A 15120-nucleotide genomic window follows, 5' to 3' on the forward strand; every position below is an offset into this window, starting at 1 on the left:
CAATAAACACTAGTGACCCAGTGCCACTGGCAGCCATGCATGCCCAAGCCTTCACACTGCCTCCGCCGTGTTTTACAGATGATGTGGTATGCTTTGGATCATGAGCTGTACCACGCCTTCGCCATACTTTTCTCTTTCCATCATTCTGGTAGAGGTTGATCTAGGTTTCATCTGTCCAAAGAATGTTCTTCCAGAACTGTGCTGGCTTGTTTAGATGTTTTTTAGCAAAGTCCAGTCTAGCCTTTTGATTCTTGATGCTTATGAGTGGCTTGCACCCTGCAGTGAACCCTCTGTATTTACTTTCATGCAGTCTTCTCTTTATGGTAGATTTGGATATTGATATGCCTACCTCCTGGAGCGTGTTGTTCACTTGGTTGGCTGTTGTGAAGGGGTTTCTCTTCACCATGGAGATTATTCGGCGATCATCCACCACTTGTCTTCCGTGGGTGCCCAGGTCTTTTTGCATTGATGAGTTCACCAGTGCTTTCTTTCTTTCTCAGGATGTACCAAACTGTAGATTTTGCCACTCCTAATGTTGTAGCAATTTCTTGGATGGGTTTTTTCTGTTTTTGCAGCTTAAGGATGGCTTGTTTCACCTGAATGGAGAGCTCCTTTGACCGCTAGTTTCCTTCACAGCAAAACCTTCCAAATGCAAGCACCACACCTCAAATCAACAGGCCTTTTATCTGCTTGATTGAGAATGACATAATGAAGGGATTACCCACACCTGTCCATGAAATAGCCTTGGAGTCAATTGTCCAATTACTTTTGGTCCCTTTAAAAACAGGGTGGCACATGTTAAGGAGCTGAAACTCCTAAACCCTTCATCCAATTTTAATGTGGATATGAAAGCTGAAAGTCTGAACTTCAACTGCATCTGAATTGTTTTGTTTAAAATTCATTGTGGTAATGTCTAGAACCAAAATTAGAAAAATGTTGTCTCTGTCCAAATATTTATGGACCTAACTGTATATGAGTAATATGGGCACAAAGTCAAGAAGGCTTAGTTTTGTAGGATGAGTTGTGAGTTTTCAATGCCATTCATTTGATATACATACAGGTGCTTCTCACAAAATCAGAATATCATAAAAAAGTTAATTTATTTCAGTTCTTCAATACAAAAAGTGAATCTCATATATAGAGTCAATACAAACAGAGTGATCTATTTCACGTGTTTATTTCTGTTAGTGCTGATGATTGAGGTTTAAGCCTTAAGACTCTGGGACCTTGATTTCCAAGGTCTAGTGTGAAGTTTCCACAAACAGTGATGGTTTGGGGAGCCATGTCATCTACTGGCGCAGGTACACTGTGTTTTAGCAAGACCAAAGTCAGTGCAGCCGTCTACCAGGATATTTTAGAGCACTTCATGCTTCCCTCTGCTGACAAGATTTTTGGAGATGGAAATTTCATTCTCCAGCAGGACTTGGCACCTGTCCACACTTCGAAAAGTACCAATACATGGTTTACAAACAACAGTATCACTGTTCTTGATTGGCAGCAAACTCGCCTGACCATAACCCCATAGAGAATCTATAGGGTATTGTCAAGAGGAAGATGAGAAACTCCAGACACAACAATGCAGACAAGCTGAAGGATGCTATCAAAGCAACATGGGCTTCCATAACACCTCAGCAGTCCCACAGGCTGATTGCCTCCATGCCGCACCACATTGATGCAGTAATTGATGCAAAAGGAGCCCCGTCCAAGTATTGAGTGCATTTACTGAACATACATTTCAGTAGAACAACATTTCAGATTTTAAAATAATTTTTCAAGTTGGTGTTATAAAGTATTCTAATTTACTGAGATAATGACTTTTGAGTTTTCATTGGCTGTAAGCCATAATCATAAACATTAACAGAAATAAACACTTGTCATTACACACAGTGATCTATTTCTCTATATAATGAGTTTCACTTTTTGTATTGAAAAGCTGAAATTAACTTTTTCATATTCTAATTTTGAGAGATGCATATGTACATGTATCCTAATGATTAACTTCTATGTGCTCTTTATAGTGGAGAATGGCAAAAATAGCAATTTTTCTTATTTTTTTTACATTTTGTGCACACAGCCTGATAAGTGAAATCTGTGTTTTAACCCTTACACCCCGCTGTCCTCAGAGTACATACCAAAACCTGTTGACAGATTCCCTTTAATTTTATCAGAATAACCCTTTTGACCACCCCATTGATGTAATTATATATCTTGAAGTGGGAACAGGTCAAATAAACACTTTAGTTCACATTATTTGTTTGTTAGCGCCATCATGTTCCATAGCACTTTACAGACATTATCATCATTGTTCCCATTGGGGCTCACAATCTAGTTTCCCTATCAATATGTATTTGGAGTGTGGCAGGAAACTGGAGAACCCGGAGGAAACCCACTCAAACCCAGGGAGAAATATACAAACTCCTAGCAGATGTTTCCTTGGTGGGATTTGAACCCAGGATCCCATTGCTGCAAAGCAACAGTACTAACTACTGAGCCACCATGCTGCCCATTATGCCTTTGAATTGCACAGATATCCTAACGATTTCCGTGGCCAGTGTCTAATTCTTCACTTTACTCTGCGGCATCACCAAAGGGAATTGCTCACTTGTGTATAGTTTCCCCCACAGACCATAGTTGGGGGTTCCTGCAATGGAATATACTGTTTATTTTTGGAGGATCCCTCTAACAAAAAAAAATAGTAGGTGACGACAATAAATGAATGTGGTATCTACGCTTACCATATTTTCTGATTTTTTTATTTATTTATTTTTTTAAACTTGTTTTTACAGAGCGATCCAGAATTTGTACAGTGGAAGAAAGAACTGACCGAAGCATTTACCGAGGCACAAAGGCTTTTACGTCGAGTTCCAAAGTTTCTGAACAAGTCCCGGTCTGCAGTTGTAGAGATCTCCAAACCACCACTTAGTCACAGAAATAGCAATGGCCTTTAGGTGGCATTACAGGACCAAGAAATCTTAGGGATAACTACTTACAACACCTTGACCAAGGTCCACAGCATTGTTTTTAGTTACTTGTATGGTCCTCTACAGCAAGGTGTACATAGAAGAAGCTTTGGGAGCCTGCATCACACATTGTCTACTGAAGACTGGTCTTAACCGCTTGAAGTCTAGAAAAGGTCATGCAGCTTGAGGCAATGAAGAGATGAATTTTCACTAAGAGAAGAGTTGTGAAAGTTGCCAAATTTAGTGATTGCTCATCGTTCAGTTGCATCAGCCTATCCTGAATGGCCTGTGCTGAAGGAGCGAGGCATCCCATCCTTGCTTTTTTTTCTTGGCATATGCATGCTTTCGTGTATGCCAAGCAAGAGTATGAAATGGTTTTTGCAGTAGTTGCTTTTATGTTAATTTTTATGTCTGAAATTCAACATATCCCTGGATGTTTTTGGAAGGGATTGCCGTGTGGCAAGAATGTTTTCAAGATGATAGCTTTCCTGAGTGTTGCCATAATTGTCCCCTTAAGACCCCTTTGACCTCCCAACTTGCACTGTGGCAGTGTGGTGAGACGGTTATGCACTTCTAAGAAATGACTTACCTGTCCTGTGGATATAAGATGTAGATACTTCATGGGAATACATACCAAGAATAATTACCCAGTTCTTGTATCTTCACCAGTATAGTGGCTACCACTGTCTTGCCGTGTATGAGGAGTAGAAATATACTAGTAGAGTAATTATCGGTGAAGAGGAGTGCATGGTAGCATTGTCCAGTGTTCTTTTAGCCAGTTAGCAAATTTAGCACAGATATTATACAAGCTCATTCTACAGATACGTTTACAATTGCTATAAAGACAGCTTTCTTGCCATTTCAGGTCAATTGCACTTATTCTTCTTCTACTTCTTTTTTTTTTTTTTTTAATCAAATTTATGCTGAAGTGAATTGTGGGTGAGAACGTTGGAGAATCCTGGTACGCGTCATGCTGTAATCTTATATCAGTCCTTATCAGAAAATCCTGTCCTTGTCCTCCATGTATCTATTGTTGGGCTTCTTATGCTGTCCTTCTGTTAGGAATCATCAAAGCCACAGAGCTATGAACATTTATAGTAAGACTTTGTATCCGGTTAACGAAGGAAGGACAAGACAATCGGTCTGATCTTTTGTTGCTACCTACTACATAGACCTGTGTTAGGTTGGAACAAGCGCTCACTGGAAGTGACATCTCGGGCTGATGGTGACTCTCCGTCTCAGCCGTTGCTTTGGCTGCACCACGCGTTTTAGCATCCCACTTTTGTTTTTACCAATGAAGTGCAAAGTGCCAATGGACTCAAACACTTCCCAGACACACATTCCCTATATTTAACAGAAACTTTTTAATGTATTTGTAAATATTAATTTAAGAATTAGTTACATGGGAAGACAAGCGGAGCTTTGATATTTCTGCACCTACATCTGCAGCTGTGTTTTTCATATTCTCAATTCTTTTGAATGCCTTTTTGCTCATCATAAGCATTCTCCTCCATTTCGGTAAATGCAGTGGCACTCACCGCCCATTGGCTGATTGAACCACTTGGGGAAGTGTTATGAATGTGATATATTTTTAGTGTAACAGAAGTACAATGGTTATTGGTTAAGTAGAACTGAACTACTGTGAAGTATGAATCCATGTTTGTATTACAATCACATGCAGTGTTTGGCAGCAATTCTTAGATGTTACATTTAAAGGGAAAGCTGAAACCAATCTCATTTGCAGGTTACCCATAACCCTGGTTTTCTTCCTCTTCTCGACGCTGTAAAAAAAATCCTTAAAAATATCAAATGCAACAAGAAATGGTTACAAGATAACTTTATTTGTTTGACGGTGTCAGCGAACCCATTGACTTAGTATGTGTTGACCGAACAGGTGACCCCGGAGATTCACTCATCTAACCTAAGTAGTTTTGTTCCATAAGGTGGGAAGCAGATGGTAGAAGCTTCTTAGTATGGATCCATGAATATCACCTTATCTTTTCTACTCACATTGTAGAGCAGCAACATGGTTTGACATCCTTTCCATAGAACTTGTCTAGTTTCTTATCGTCTTGTAGTTTTAAAGAATTTCTGGAAGCCATAGTTATGGACAGAGGTGAAATGACTGTTACTGAGCACTGACGTGCAGATCCTGTAACGCGCAGCAATAACGAGAACCTGCACCGCATTCAAGACATGGACCCATTTAGCTTGGCAGTACCTTATTTTTGGAAGCCTTTTGTCATGTAAAACCGTATTTCTCACAAGCGCTATAGTGCTGGATTTAGATAGCAGGTTAAGCCTTTTGGATATACGTAGTGCAAATTACAGAGACTTGTGGCTACTCAATCCCATCTATTCGGGAGAATATCCCATTGTTTTCCATCCTAAAACAAAGACCGGCACAGTTGTGGATATAGATTTCTATGGCTTGACAGAGCGGTTAAGCCGTCTCTAGCCAAGGAGTAATACGCGTTCTGTACTTTCTGATACAATGTAACCAATAATAACATAACGGTTCTACTTGTATCTAGCTACAGATCCGTTCCCCGCATGTAGTATAAGCAAATCCCAACTTGTGCTGGATCTGTCCCTTACTCGCCCACATTAGATTGATGCTGTGAACTTTCCTCCCGTCAGCTTCAAGCGCCATTATGTCACAAATCATGCCAGTCATACATTGGACTTATTTTGTAACCATTTGCTTGCTTATCAATTTTTTTTAAACTGTATCTTATTCCTTAATGAAATATCAGGGAATTAAATCATTTCACCAGTAGCCTAAATATGTTATAAAACACCGAAACATCACCAACAGTTCCTGCACTATTCATTTATGATGCACCTACTGTATGCTATTCTTTTATCTGACCCTGATATTCTATTTTTTTTGATAAAGCAGTGGTCTGTATTTGATTCATAAGCTACAATATGCCTCGAGACAAGGAATAGCTAAATTCTACGATCCATCACCCAAGCTTTGTCAGGCAACCGTACTCTGTGTATAGTACTACATCAAGCTTATATCTACACTTTTCATTGTCGAAAGCTACTGTATCTTTCCCAACAACCGCTATACACATGCTCACTTTGTAAGTGCTCTATATGGTGACTGGGAGTAAGTCGCTGCCAGATACCTCTAGCGGGGTTTATTTGTGCTGAGAGTGAAAGAATGGGGCATATTGAAATCCAATGGCACAATCTTCCCTTCTCTCCTCCAACATATGGGGTTGGAAGAAAGTTGGAAGGTCCCCATATAAATTAGAAGGTAGGGCAGTCTCAGGAGATGATCATCTAATGTGTATGACCAGCTTAAGACATCATGGCATCTTACTTGTATTGGCTACTGAAAAAATATATTTATTTGCCTTCAGTTATTCCAAATAGGGGAAAAGCATGCAGCACCACATCACAACGGCACAGCAAGAACGTTAGTGCTACAGTTTCTGATCTTGTGTTCCACAGCTGTCTACAGTACGTACACAATATAGATTTCTGTATATGCACAAGCGCGTTGGTAAAAACACTAGGAGATAGGCCGAGCACAATGTTGAAACAATGATTCAAAGCACATTGCTAGAGAAAAGCTATTTTTACAGAATGGTTGCCACACTTGTCAAACTGCTCAAATGCGGAGCTTCATTCCAAGCATGGAGTGCCAACACAGTTGCGTCCACAGACAATACTTACAACTTAATCTTGAAGTTTTTGCTTTTGTTTGCCATCGACGGCTCGTTCTGGTTGCATACAGTCTACTGTGCTGGTGTTTTCCTTGTGTCGCTGTTCCTGTGAATGCACAATATCTCACTGTATATTTAACTCTCTTATATTGATGGATTGGATTTCTAAGTGTTGCATGTTCCTAATAATTACCAGCCCCCTTCCCTTATTTTTATTATTGGACATACTATACACATGTAGCAAGAAGTGTGATGGCTATGAAAGAACAGAATACATATGGTCACTTACTATAGGTATACACAACATGGCTTTTCCCATACTGACGTGTATACAGTGTTTCAGGGCATCCAGAATAAAAATAGGATTTTCATATGTGAACCCTAAAAAAAATGCTCCTTATATTTAAGAGAACCTTTCACAGCTTCATACTATTCCTTATCGGTCTTAGCTTCATTGAAAGACATGATGCTAATGTGAACAGAACCTTAGGCTATATTGACACATTCTATTCCTGTCTGTTTTTATCTCAGACGACACACTGATTCATAGAGTTTCACTTATCCACTCACACATCTGTTTTAAAAAAGAGTCTGTCTTCGATCCATGAGAGCATGTCCTATTCTCATCTGTCTTGTGGCTCACACTCTGCCATTAAAGTCTATGGGGATCTGAAAGTCTCAGATGACATTAGGAAGACATACTTTGTACTTCAGAGTTCCGTTTTTAACTGATACCTTGTTAAAGGGACTCCGTCAGTAGTATCAACCCTCCTAAGATGTCTATATCGGCACACAGATCATAGAAGGTTGTATACAATGATATCTTATCTGTACAGATCCAATGTTTTATTCCAGAGAACTATACGTTTTTCTTAAATGTAAATGAGCTGTTGAAAACTGAAGACCAAGCAATGACCTACATGAGAATCTGCCTCCAGAGCTTATTTTAAACAAAAGGGGGAGTTACCAGTGTGAGACATGTAATGGTTACCAGTATAACTAATGGCCGCCCTCTGCTTTTCTGGTCTCACTGCAGAGCTGTGTGTGAGTGTAACTGACATATCCGCAGGTTCGTCTCAGCTTCCATCTCAGACAGGTTTGCAATATTGTTGTACTACAGCGGAGCTGTTGCTGCTAATATGTTAATTACAGGTCTCACACTGGTAACTCCCCGTTTATATAAAATAAGCTCTGGAGGCAGATTCTCATGCGGACAGTGTCTTGCCCATAGCCTGGAAAAGCCACATTTATATGTAAGAAAAATGTGGATTTCTCTGGAATAAAACATTGGATCACAGATATCAAAGTATCATGTAATTCAGCTTCCTATGCCCTACATGCACATATTAGACGGCTTAGGAGGGTTGAGCCTTCTGACAGATTCCCTTTAAGAGTCAGAGTGAAAAAAGTTCAGACAGTCTACCTGCTTCAGTGAAAACAAACAAATGCAGCTAGGATGAGACCTGAGAAAAAAAATGGTCCATTTCGCACATATGGTAACACTCATACAGAGTTCTCAATATCATCAGATATCAAAGATCCAATGTTTCAGTGTGATCCCGGTCTGTCCCTGGCAGAATACTAATGTCACAAAGAAATCCAGAAGTTGTGCCAATATTAGAGTTTCTCAACCACTATGTACAACTATATCTAAAGGCTTTATATAGACTATAAAAAATTACCTATTGTGAAAATTTATCAAATACTTATATGTGGATACCAAATGGTCTAACCAGAGAAGTGCTTTGTAGATCTGCTTTAAAAGGCCAGGGTATCACTTCATGTGAGCACATCTGTCGTTATAGGAGGATCTCCTCCATCATGGAATTGGCTGTCTGGTCACATAACAAGTACAGACTATGTGGATATATTCAGATTTCCATGTTTAGCAGATTTGTAGAAGCATGATCATGCCTGATCTGGGCCCAATATCACAAGACGACTTCAAAATGCCCGTTCCAAAGATTAGTGCAGCTATTACGAGCTGTAGTCAGGAATCACTGTGCTGGAGGAACTTTGCTGTGCCAGGCTATGAAATCTCACATTCAGAATGGAGGCACTCGTGCTACTAGGAGGGGAAGGGTCATGCATTGTATCATTGCTTCCTGAACTCGGGTTAGCTCAAGCTTTAGTGTCCATACATTTGTGCTCATGAATTCCGTCCTTGTGTTGTGGCATTGCTGTTTCATAAAGATGTACATATATCATCCAAGGTAAGGTCACTCCTATCCTCCCCGTACAGCAGAAACGTGTGCATATTCATTTATACTGTCCGAAAGATGTCATTATGGACTCGGCTGTATTTTGGATAATGAAGGTAGTTATGTAGGAATAGAACAAGAGTTATATTTTAACAAGAATTCATTTTATATTATTTATTAAATCCATGCATTTCTTCGATGTTGCTGACATTCCACAGAATTGTTTCTTATCTGTATAGTTGGTTATTTAAGGTGTGCTGGCAATTTCATTTTAAGTAGAACTATCCGCTTAATTCTGTTTTTTTTTGTTTTTTTTTTCCATAAATAAACGCCAATTGAACCCAGAAACACATGTCCGGTTTACCGTTTTGTCCTCCACTCTAGAATAATTTTGCACCATGACATATGTTGCTGCTCACTGTTTAATTAATAATATATATTTATTGCATTTTGAATTTTTTTTGTGTGTGTGATAGCATTTCACCCGGAGCTGCTGGTTGTTTTAATGAGATACTGTATTAGGCCTTGTTCACATGTCCGTTCGAACATTCCATCTGCTTGCTCCATTTTGGGAGCATACAAGTCAAGTAAGTGATCCTTTGTATCACCTATGCATATGAAACCGTGCCCCATTGATTATTATAGGGTCCTGTTTTTAGAAAGGAGAAGAAACTTTTGTATGCAAGACTTCTTTTCTGTTCTGAAAGGGTCACCAAACAGCCCTCATATGACCGTAATCGATATGGCTGCTCTGGTTTAGTTTGCATACTTGATGCATGGGGTAATTCAGTTTGTCTATTCCTAAACCAAACGTTATATGTCCGAGCAGACATATGAACAGGGGCTTACATGTTTTTGTGTAAATGCACAAGAAATGCAATGCTACTATTATATAAAAGGTATATACAGTACAGACCAAAGGTTTGGACACACCTCATTCAAAGAGTTTTCTTTATTTTCATGACTATGAAAGTTGTAGATTCACTATGAAGGAATTAAAATGTGGAATGATATAATTAACAAAAAAGTGTGAAACAACTGAAGATACTGTATGTCTTATATTCTAGGTTCTTCAAAGTAGCCACCTTTTGCTTTGATTACTGCTTTGCACACTCTTGGCATTCTCTTGATGAGCTTCAAGAGGTAGTCACCGGAAATGGTTTTCACTTCACAGGTGTGCCCTGTCAGGTTTAATAAATGGAATTTCTTGCCTTATAAATGGGTTGGGACCATCAGTTGTGTTGTGCAGAACTCTGATGGATACACAGCTGATAGTCCTACTGAATAGACTGTTAGAATTTGTATTATGGCAAGAAAAAAGCAGCTAAGTAAAGAAAAACGAGTGGCCATCATTACTTTAAGAAATGAAGATCAGTCAGTCCGAAAAATTGGGAAAACTTTGAAAGTGTCCCCAAGTGCTGTGGCAAAAACCATCAAGCGCTACAAAGAAACTCGCTCACATGAGGACCTCCCCAGAAAAGGAAGACCAAGAGTCACCTCTGCTGCAGAGGATAAGTTCATCCGAGTCACCAGCCTCAGAAATCGCAGGTTAACAGCAGCTCAGATTAGAGACCAGGTCAATGCCACACAGAGTTCTAGCAGAAGACACATCTCTACAACAACTGTTAAGAGGAGACTTTGTGCAGCAGGCCTTCATGATAAAATAGCTGCTAGGAAACCACTGCTAAGGACAGGCAACAAGCAGAAGAGACTTGTTTGGGCTAAAGAACACAAGGAATTACATTAGACCAGTGGAAATCTGTGCTTTGGTCTGATGAGTCCAAAGTTGAGATCTTTGGTTCCAACCACGTGTCTTTGTGCGACGCAGAAAAGGTAAACAGATGGACTATACATGCCTGGTTCCCACCGTGAAGCATGGAGGAGGAGGTGTGATGGTGTGGGGGTGCTTTGCTGGTTACACTGTTTGGGATTTATTCAAAATTAAGGCATACTTAACCAGCATGGCTACCACAGCATTTTGCAGCGGCATGCTATTCCATCCGGTTTGCATTTAATTGGCCCATCATTTATTTTTCAACAGGACAATGACCCCATGCACACCTCCAGGCTGTGTAAGGGCTATTTGACCAAGAAGGAGAGTGATGGGGTGCTACGCCAGATGACCTGGCCTCCACAGTCACCAGACCTGAACCCAATCGAGATGGTTTGGGGTGAGCTGGACTGCAGAGTGAAGGCAAAAGGGCCAACAAGTGCTAAGCATCTCTGGGAACTCCTTCAAGACTGTTGAAAGACCAATTCCGGTGACTACCTCTTGAAGCACTTCAAGAGAATGCCAAGAGTGTGCAAAGCAGTAATCAAAGCAAAAGGTGGCTACTTTGAAGAACCTAGAATTACATTTTCAGTTGTTTCACACTTTTTTGTTAATTATATAATTCCACAAGTGTTAATTCATAGTTTTGATACCATCTACAATTTTCATAGTCATGAAAATAAAGAAAACTCTTTGAATGAGAAGGTGTGTCCAAACTTTTGGTCTGTACAGTATATTTTATGCATTCTATACAAACTCCTACTCATTGGCTATACATTCCCGAAGTGCACAGTTAACAGTAGGTCAGACAGTTATTATTGCCAAACTGGAATAGCTTTATTAACTTATAATGCAGGAAAAACGGCGACCTACACTAAATCGGCAAATGTCACGGCCAGTAGCATGCTAGCACTATTCCCAAAACAACTCATTACAGCTGACCATTGGTGCAGTCACACAGGGGCCAAAGAGGTAAGGGGCCCACTTTCAACTCCAAAGTAGCACATAAAAGGGTGTATTATGGACTACAAAGGGCCACAATATTTTTTGCACAGGGGTCCTCTTCTGTCTCCGCCTCGCCTAATTACACATAATTACAAGGAGTTGCACTATGGGAGATAGGAGTGCTCATTGTTCTGCTCTTAAGGTACTGTCACACTTAGCGATGTACCAGCGATCCCGACCAGCGATATGACGCGGTCAGGATCGCTGGTACATCGCTAAGTGGTCGCTAGTGAGCTGCCACACAGGCAGATCTCACCAGCGACATCGCTGGGGACGGGGGTCGCTACTTACCTGTCACACCAGGCGATCCTGCGTCCTCCTGCCCGGCTCCACGCGTCGCTCGCCTTCACAGCAGGAAGCTGACGACGAGAAGCGGTCCTGGACGTTCTCGCGCGATCAGCGATAACCAGCGGGGGAGCCGGTCGGAGGTAAGTATCAGACACAGCGATATCGCTAGCAATATCGCTATAACGTCACTAGTTATAGCGATATTGCTAGCGATATCTCTTAGTGTGACATGCCCTTTAAGTGCATGCTTAAATCAATACTCCCTAAACTCTGCTCTCCAGCTCTCGAAAAACTACAATCTCTGCATGTCCTGGCAGCCTTCCGGGCATGTGTGGACCCACAGATTACGGAACGCCACCTTACGATGTTTTGTAAAGTGGCATTCTCTAATATATCATTACATAACATATCTAATTTTTGAAAAGTGTACACTGCTCAATTCCGTATTGAGGACGATCTCTGTATCTCAAGGTCCCCTACAAAAGACAAAAATATGTTTATGAATCTTTACCCCGTGTGACTGATTTAAACTAATTCAATGTGTTTAAAATGAATTAGTCGATTTCAGGTGACAGGAAAACAGCTAAGAATGGCAGCTCCCTGCTAAATAGCCATGGAATTCTTACATCTATGCAGTGTCATGGGAATGAAATTCAGAAGAGAACAAAAGAAAGTTACCAAATGTCATTAAGATGTCCTTGTTTCTGATCCTCCATAAACAGACACTGGATCACTGTAAATATTCAGTTTGGCCCATGGCAACTTTTCCATTTTCTATTTCCATAGTAGTATGACCTTAGTCTGAATTTTGGAAAATCATGAAATGTGAGCATCAGATATACTTGATAGGTCAATGATCATTAGATGGGTCTAAAGTATTGCACTATGTATGGCTATTTGTAGCATACATTTATCATTCATGCATACATTTCTTAGCAACTTGGAACATGTAGCATTTTGTCATTATAAAAAAGAGCTAGCCATACATTTTCTTCTGCACTATTTTTTTTATTTCAGTGTATATAGTTGAGATGTGGAAAAAAAATCTTATTTTTTCAAAGTTGAACATCTTGCAATTCCCACCTCTGGAGATCTTAAAGGGAATCAGTAGGATCATTACTCTTCAGCAGTCTATATGGGCATGTAGTTCATAGAAAGTTGAATAGAATGATGCCTTGATATATGCGATCCGTTGACTTAAGAAAAACATGGATTTCTCTGGAATATGTAAATGAGCTGCTTAGGCTGGTTTCACACTTGCGTTTTTTTCGCGGTATTTTAGCTCTAAAAAACGCATGCGTTTTTTTTTCCTATACTTTGCATGGGATGCGCTTATGTGCGCATACACATGCGTTTGTATGCGTTTTTCTGCGCATGCGTTTTTTTGCGGTATGCGCTCGGGCGCACAAAATGCATCCTGTTGCATTTTTTGGGCGTCCGACTTGCCTCAAAAAAACGCATGCGCGCGCAATGCGTTTTTTGACAGCAAGACACCCATTATAAGTCTATGGGTGCGCATATGTGCGCATTGGCATGCTTATGTATGCGTTTTTTTGTTACCATTAGTTGGACAATGGAATTTAGGGGTTTGGGTTAGAGTTAGGGTTAGTTAAGGGGGTTTAGCGCTAGGGTTAGGGTTAGCTAGGGTTAGGGTTCGGATGGTTTGGTTAAGGGTTAGGGTTAGTATGGTTTGGTTAAGGGTTAGGGTTAGTAAAGTCATGGTTTGGGTTAGTGTGAGGGGCCACCTAATGTTGGAAAAAAACGCAAACGCGGTAAAAACGCATAAAAACGCTGCGTTTTTTTCATGCATGCTCATAAAAATGCTTGAAAAAAACGCAGCATTTGTATGCGTTTGCGTTTTTTCAATGCGTTTTTTTGCGGGGAAAACGCGCTGCAAAAAAAAGCACGTGTGAAATTAGCCTAAGATCTGTGGGCCCGGGCATCGATCTGCATGATAATCTGCCTCCAGAGCTTATTTTAAATGAAAGGAGGCGTTACCAGTGGGAGACATAATGACCAATAGTCTGTTCTTCTGTTCTATACTGGTAACGTCCCCTTTCACTAACAATAACCTCTGGAGGCAGATTCTCTGGGAGATCAGTTCCCAGCCCATAGATCTTAACTGCTCATTTACATATTAAGAAAAAGTTGGAATTCTCTGGATCGCAGATGTCAAGGTATCATTTTATTCAGCTTCATATGACCTACCTGCCCATATAGCCGGCTTAGGAGGGTTGATCCTACTGACAGATTCCCTTTAAGTAAAAAAAACTAAAAAAAATGGAAACTCAAAGGCCCAATAAAAGCAATCTTTATAGTTTATCAAAAGACATGATTAAAAAATATATTCGTAAGGCCAAAAAGAGCTGAGATGGTGATGCACATGGTAATAAAGAGTGACGAATTGGAGGAAACCTGAATAAGAACGACCTTCCTTGTGTGGTGTAGATATATCGTCTTGTGCATAGTTGTCTGCCATTCATATTGGGCTTTTCTTGAGTGCTATACATCTCTGTATTACTCTTATCTTTAATCATGTCTTTTGATAAATTATAAATAAAGCTTGTCGCTTTTATTGGACCTTCTATGCTTCCATTTCTTGTAGTTGTTTTTTTTATGTCTTGGAATCGTCTTCATAGATTCTGGCCACAGCGGAAGGAATTTCTGCTGTATAGGAACAGCCTCATGCATAGCATAATTCTTAAGTTTTTACTCAGCTTTTTTTAGTTTCTTATAACATCTGCACAGTCACAACATTTACATGAAACTATTACTGAATATTTCCACAATTTTAAATATATGATCATCTTCAAACCAGGTGTAAAGTTACAGGGCACATCAGAAATATTAGAAAATAAATATATTTGAAAAAATATATATATAACTGTTGAAAAGTTTAACTGTGTTCCTACTATATAGTGTATATATATAGTTATATCTAGTTTTCCAGCCTCCTCGCCTGTAGACTAGTCTGTTGTGCTGCCTGACCAAGATGAGGAGCTTTTACAATAAAAACAAAGATTCATTCTCTGCTAGCTCAATGTTGTGTAGAGAAGGCGCCATATGCCTCCAGGAAGCACTAATGCATGATCGTATATAGACGGTTCACACACTAATATTCATTATCTGAGCATTACATGTAAAGTTACTTTCTGGAATAGTTGACCAACGAATTGTCTGCACGCACAACTGATCCCAATTGCCGTCACTGGTGA

At 40.0% G+C, this 15120-nt stretch overlaps 1 protein-coding gene across 3 annotated transcripts in view; it reads left to right on the plus strand.

Moving 5' to 3' along the window:
* GRK3 (G protein-coupled receptor kinase 3) overlaps positions 1-9189 on the plus strand; it is a 368299-nt gene extending 359110 nt beyond the window's left edge. For all 3 annotated transcript variants that reach the window (XM_073582658.1, XM_073582660.1, XM_073582659.1), the window contains one exon: positions 2787-9189. In XM_073582658.1, the coding sequence (XP_073438759.1) occupies positions 2787-2948 (162 nt within the window). In that variant the 3' untranslated portion in view covers positions 2949-9189. The remainder of the gene's footprint in view (positions 1-2786) is intronic.
* Positions 9190-15120: the final 5931 nt, after the last annotated feature.

Source organism: Dendrobates tinctorius, unplaced genomic scaffold (genome assembly GCF_039654945.1).
Source record: "Dendrobates tinctorius isolate UK_male_01 unplaced genomic scaffold, ASM3965494v1 ptg000073l, whole genome shotgun sequence".
NCBI classification, from domain to species: domain Eukaryota; kingdom Metazoa; phylum Chordata; class Amphibia; order Anura; family Dendrobatidae; genus Dendrobates; species Dendrobates tinctorius.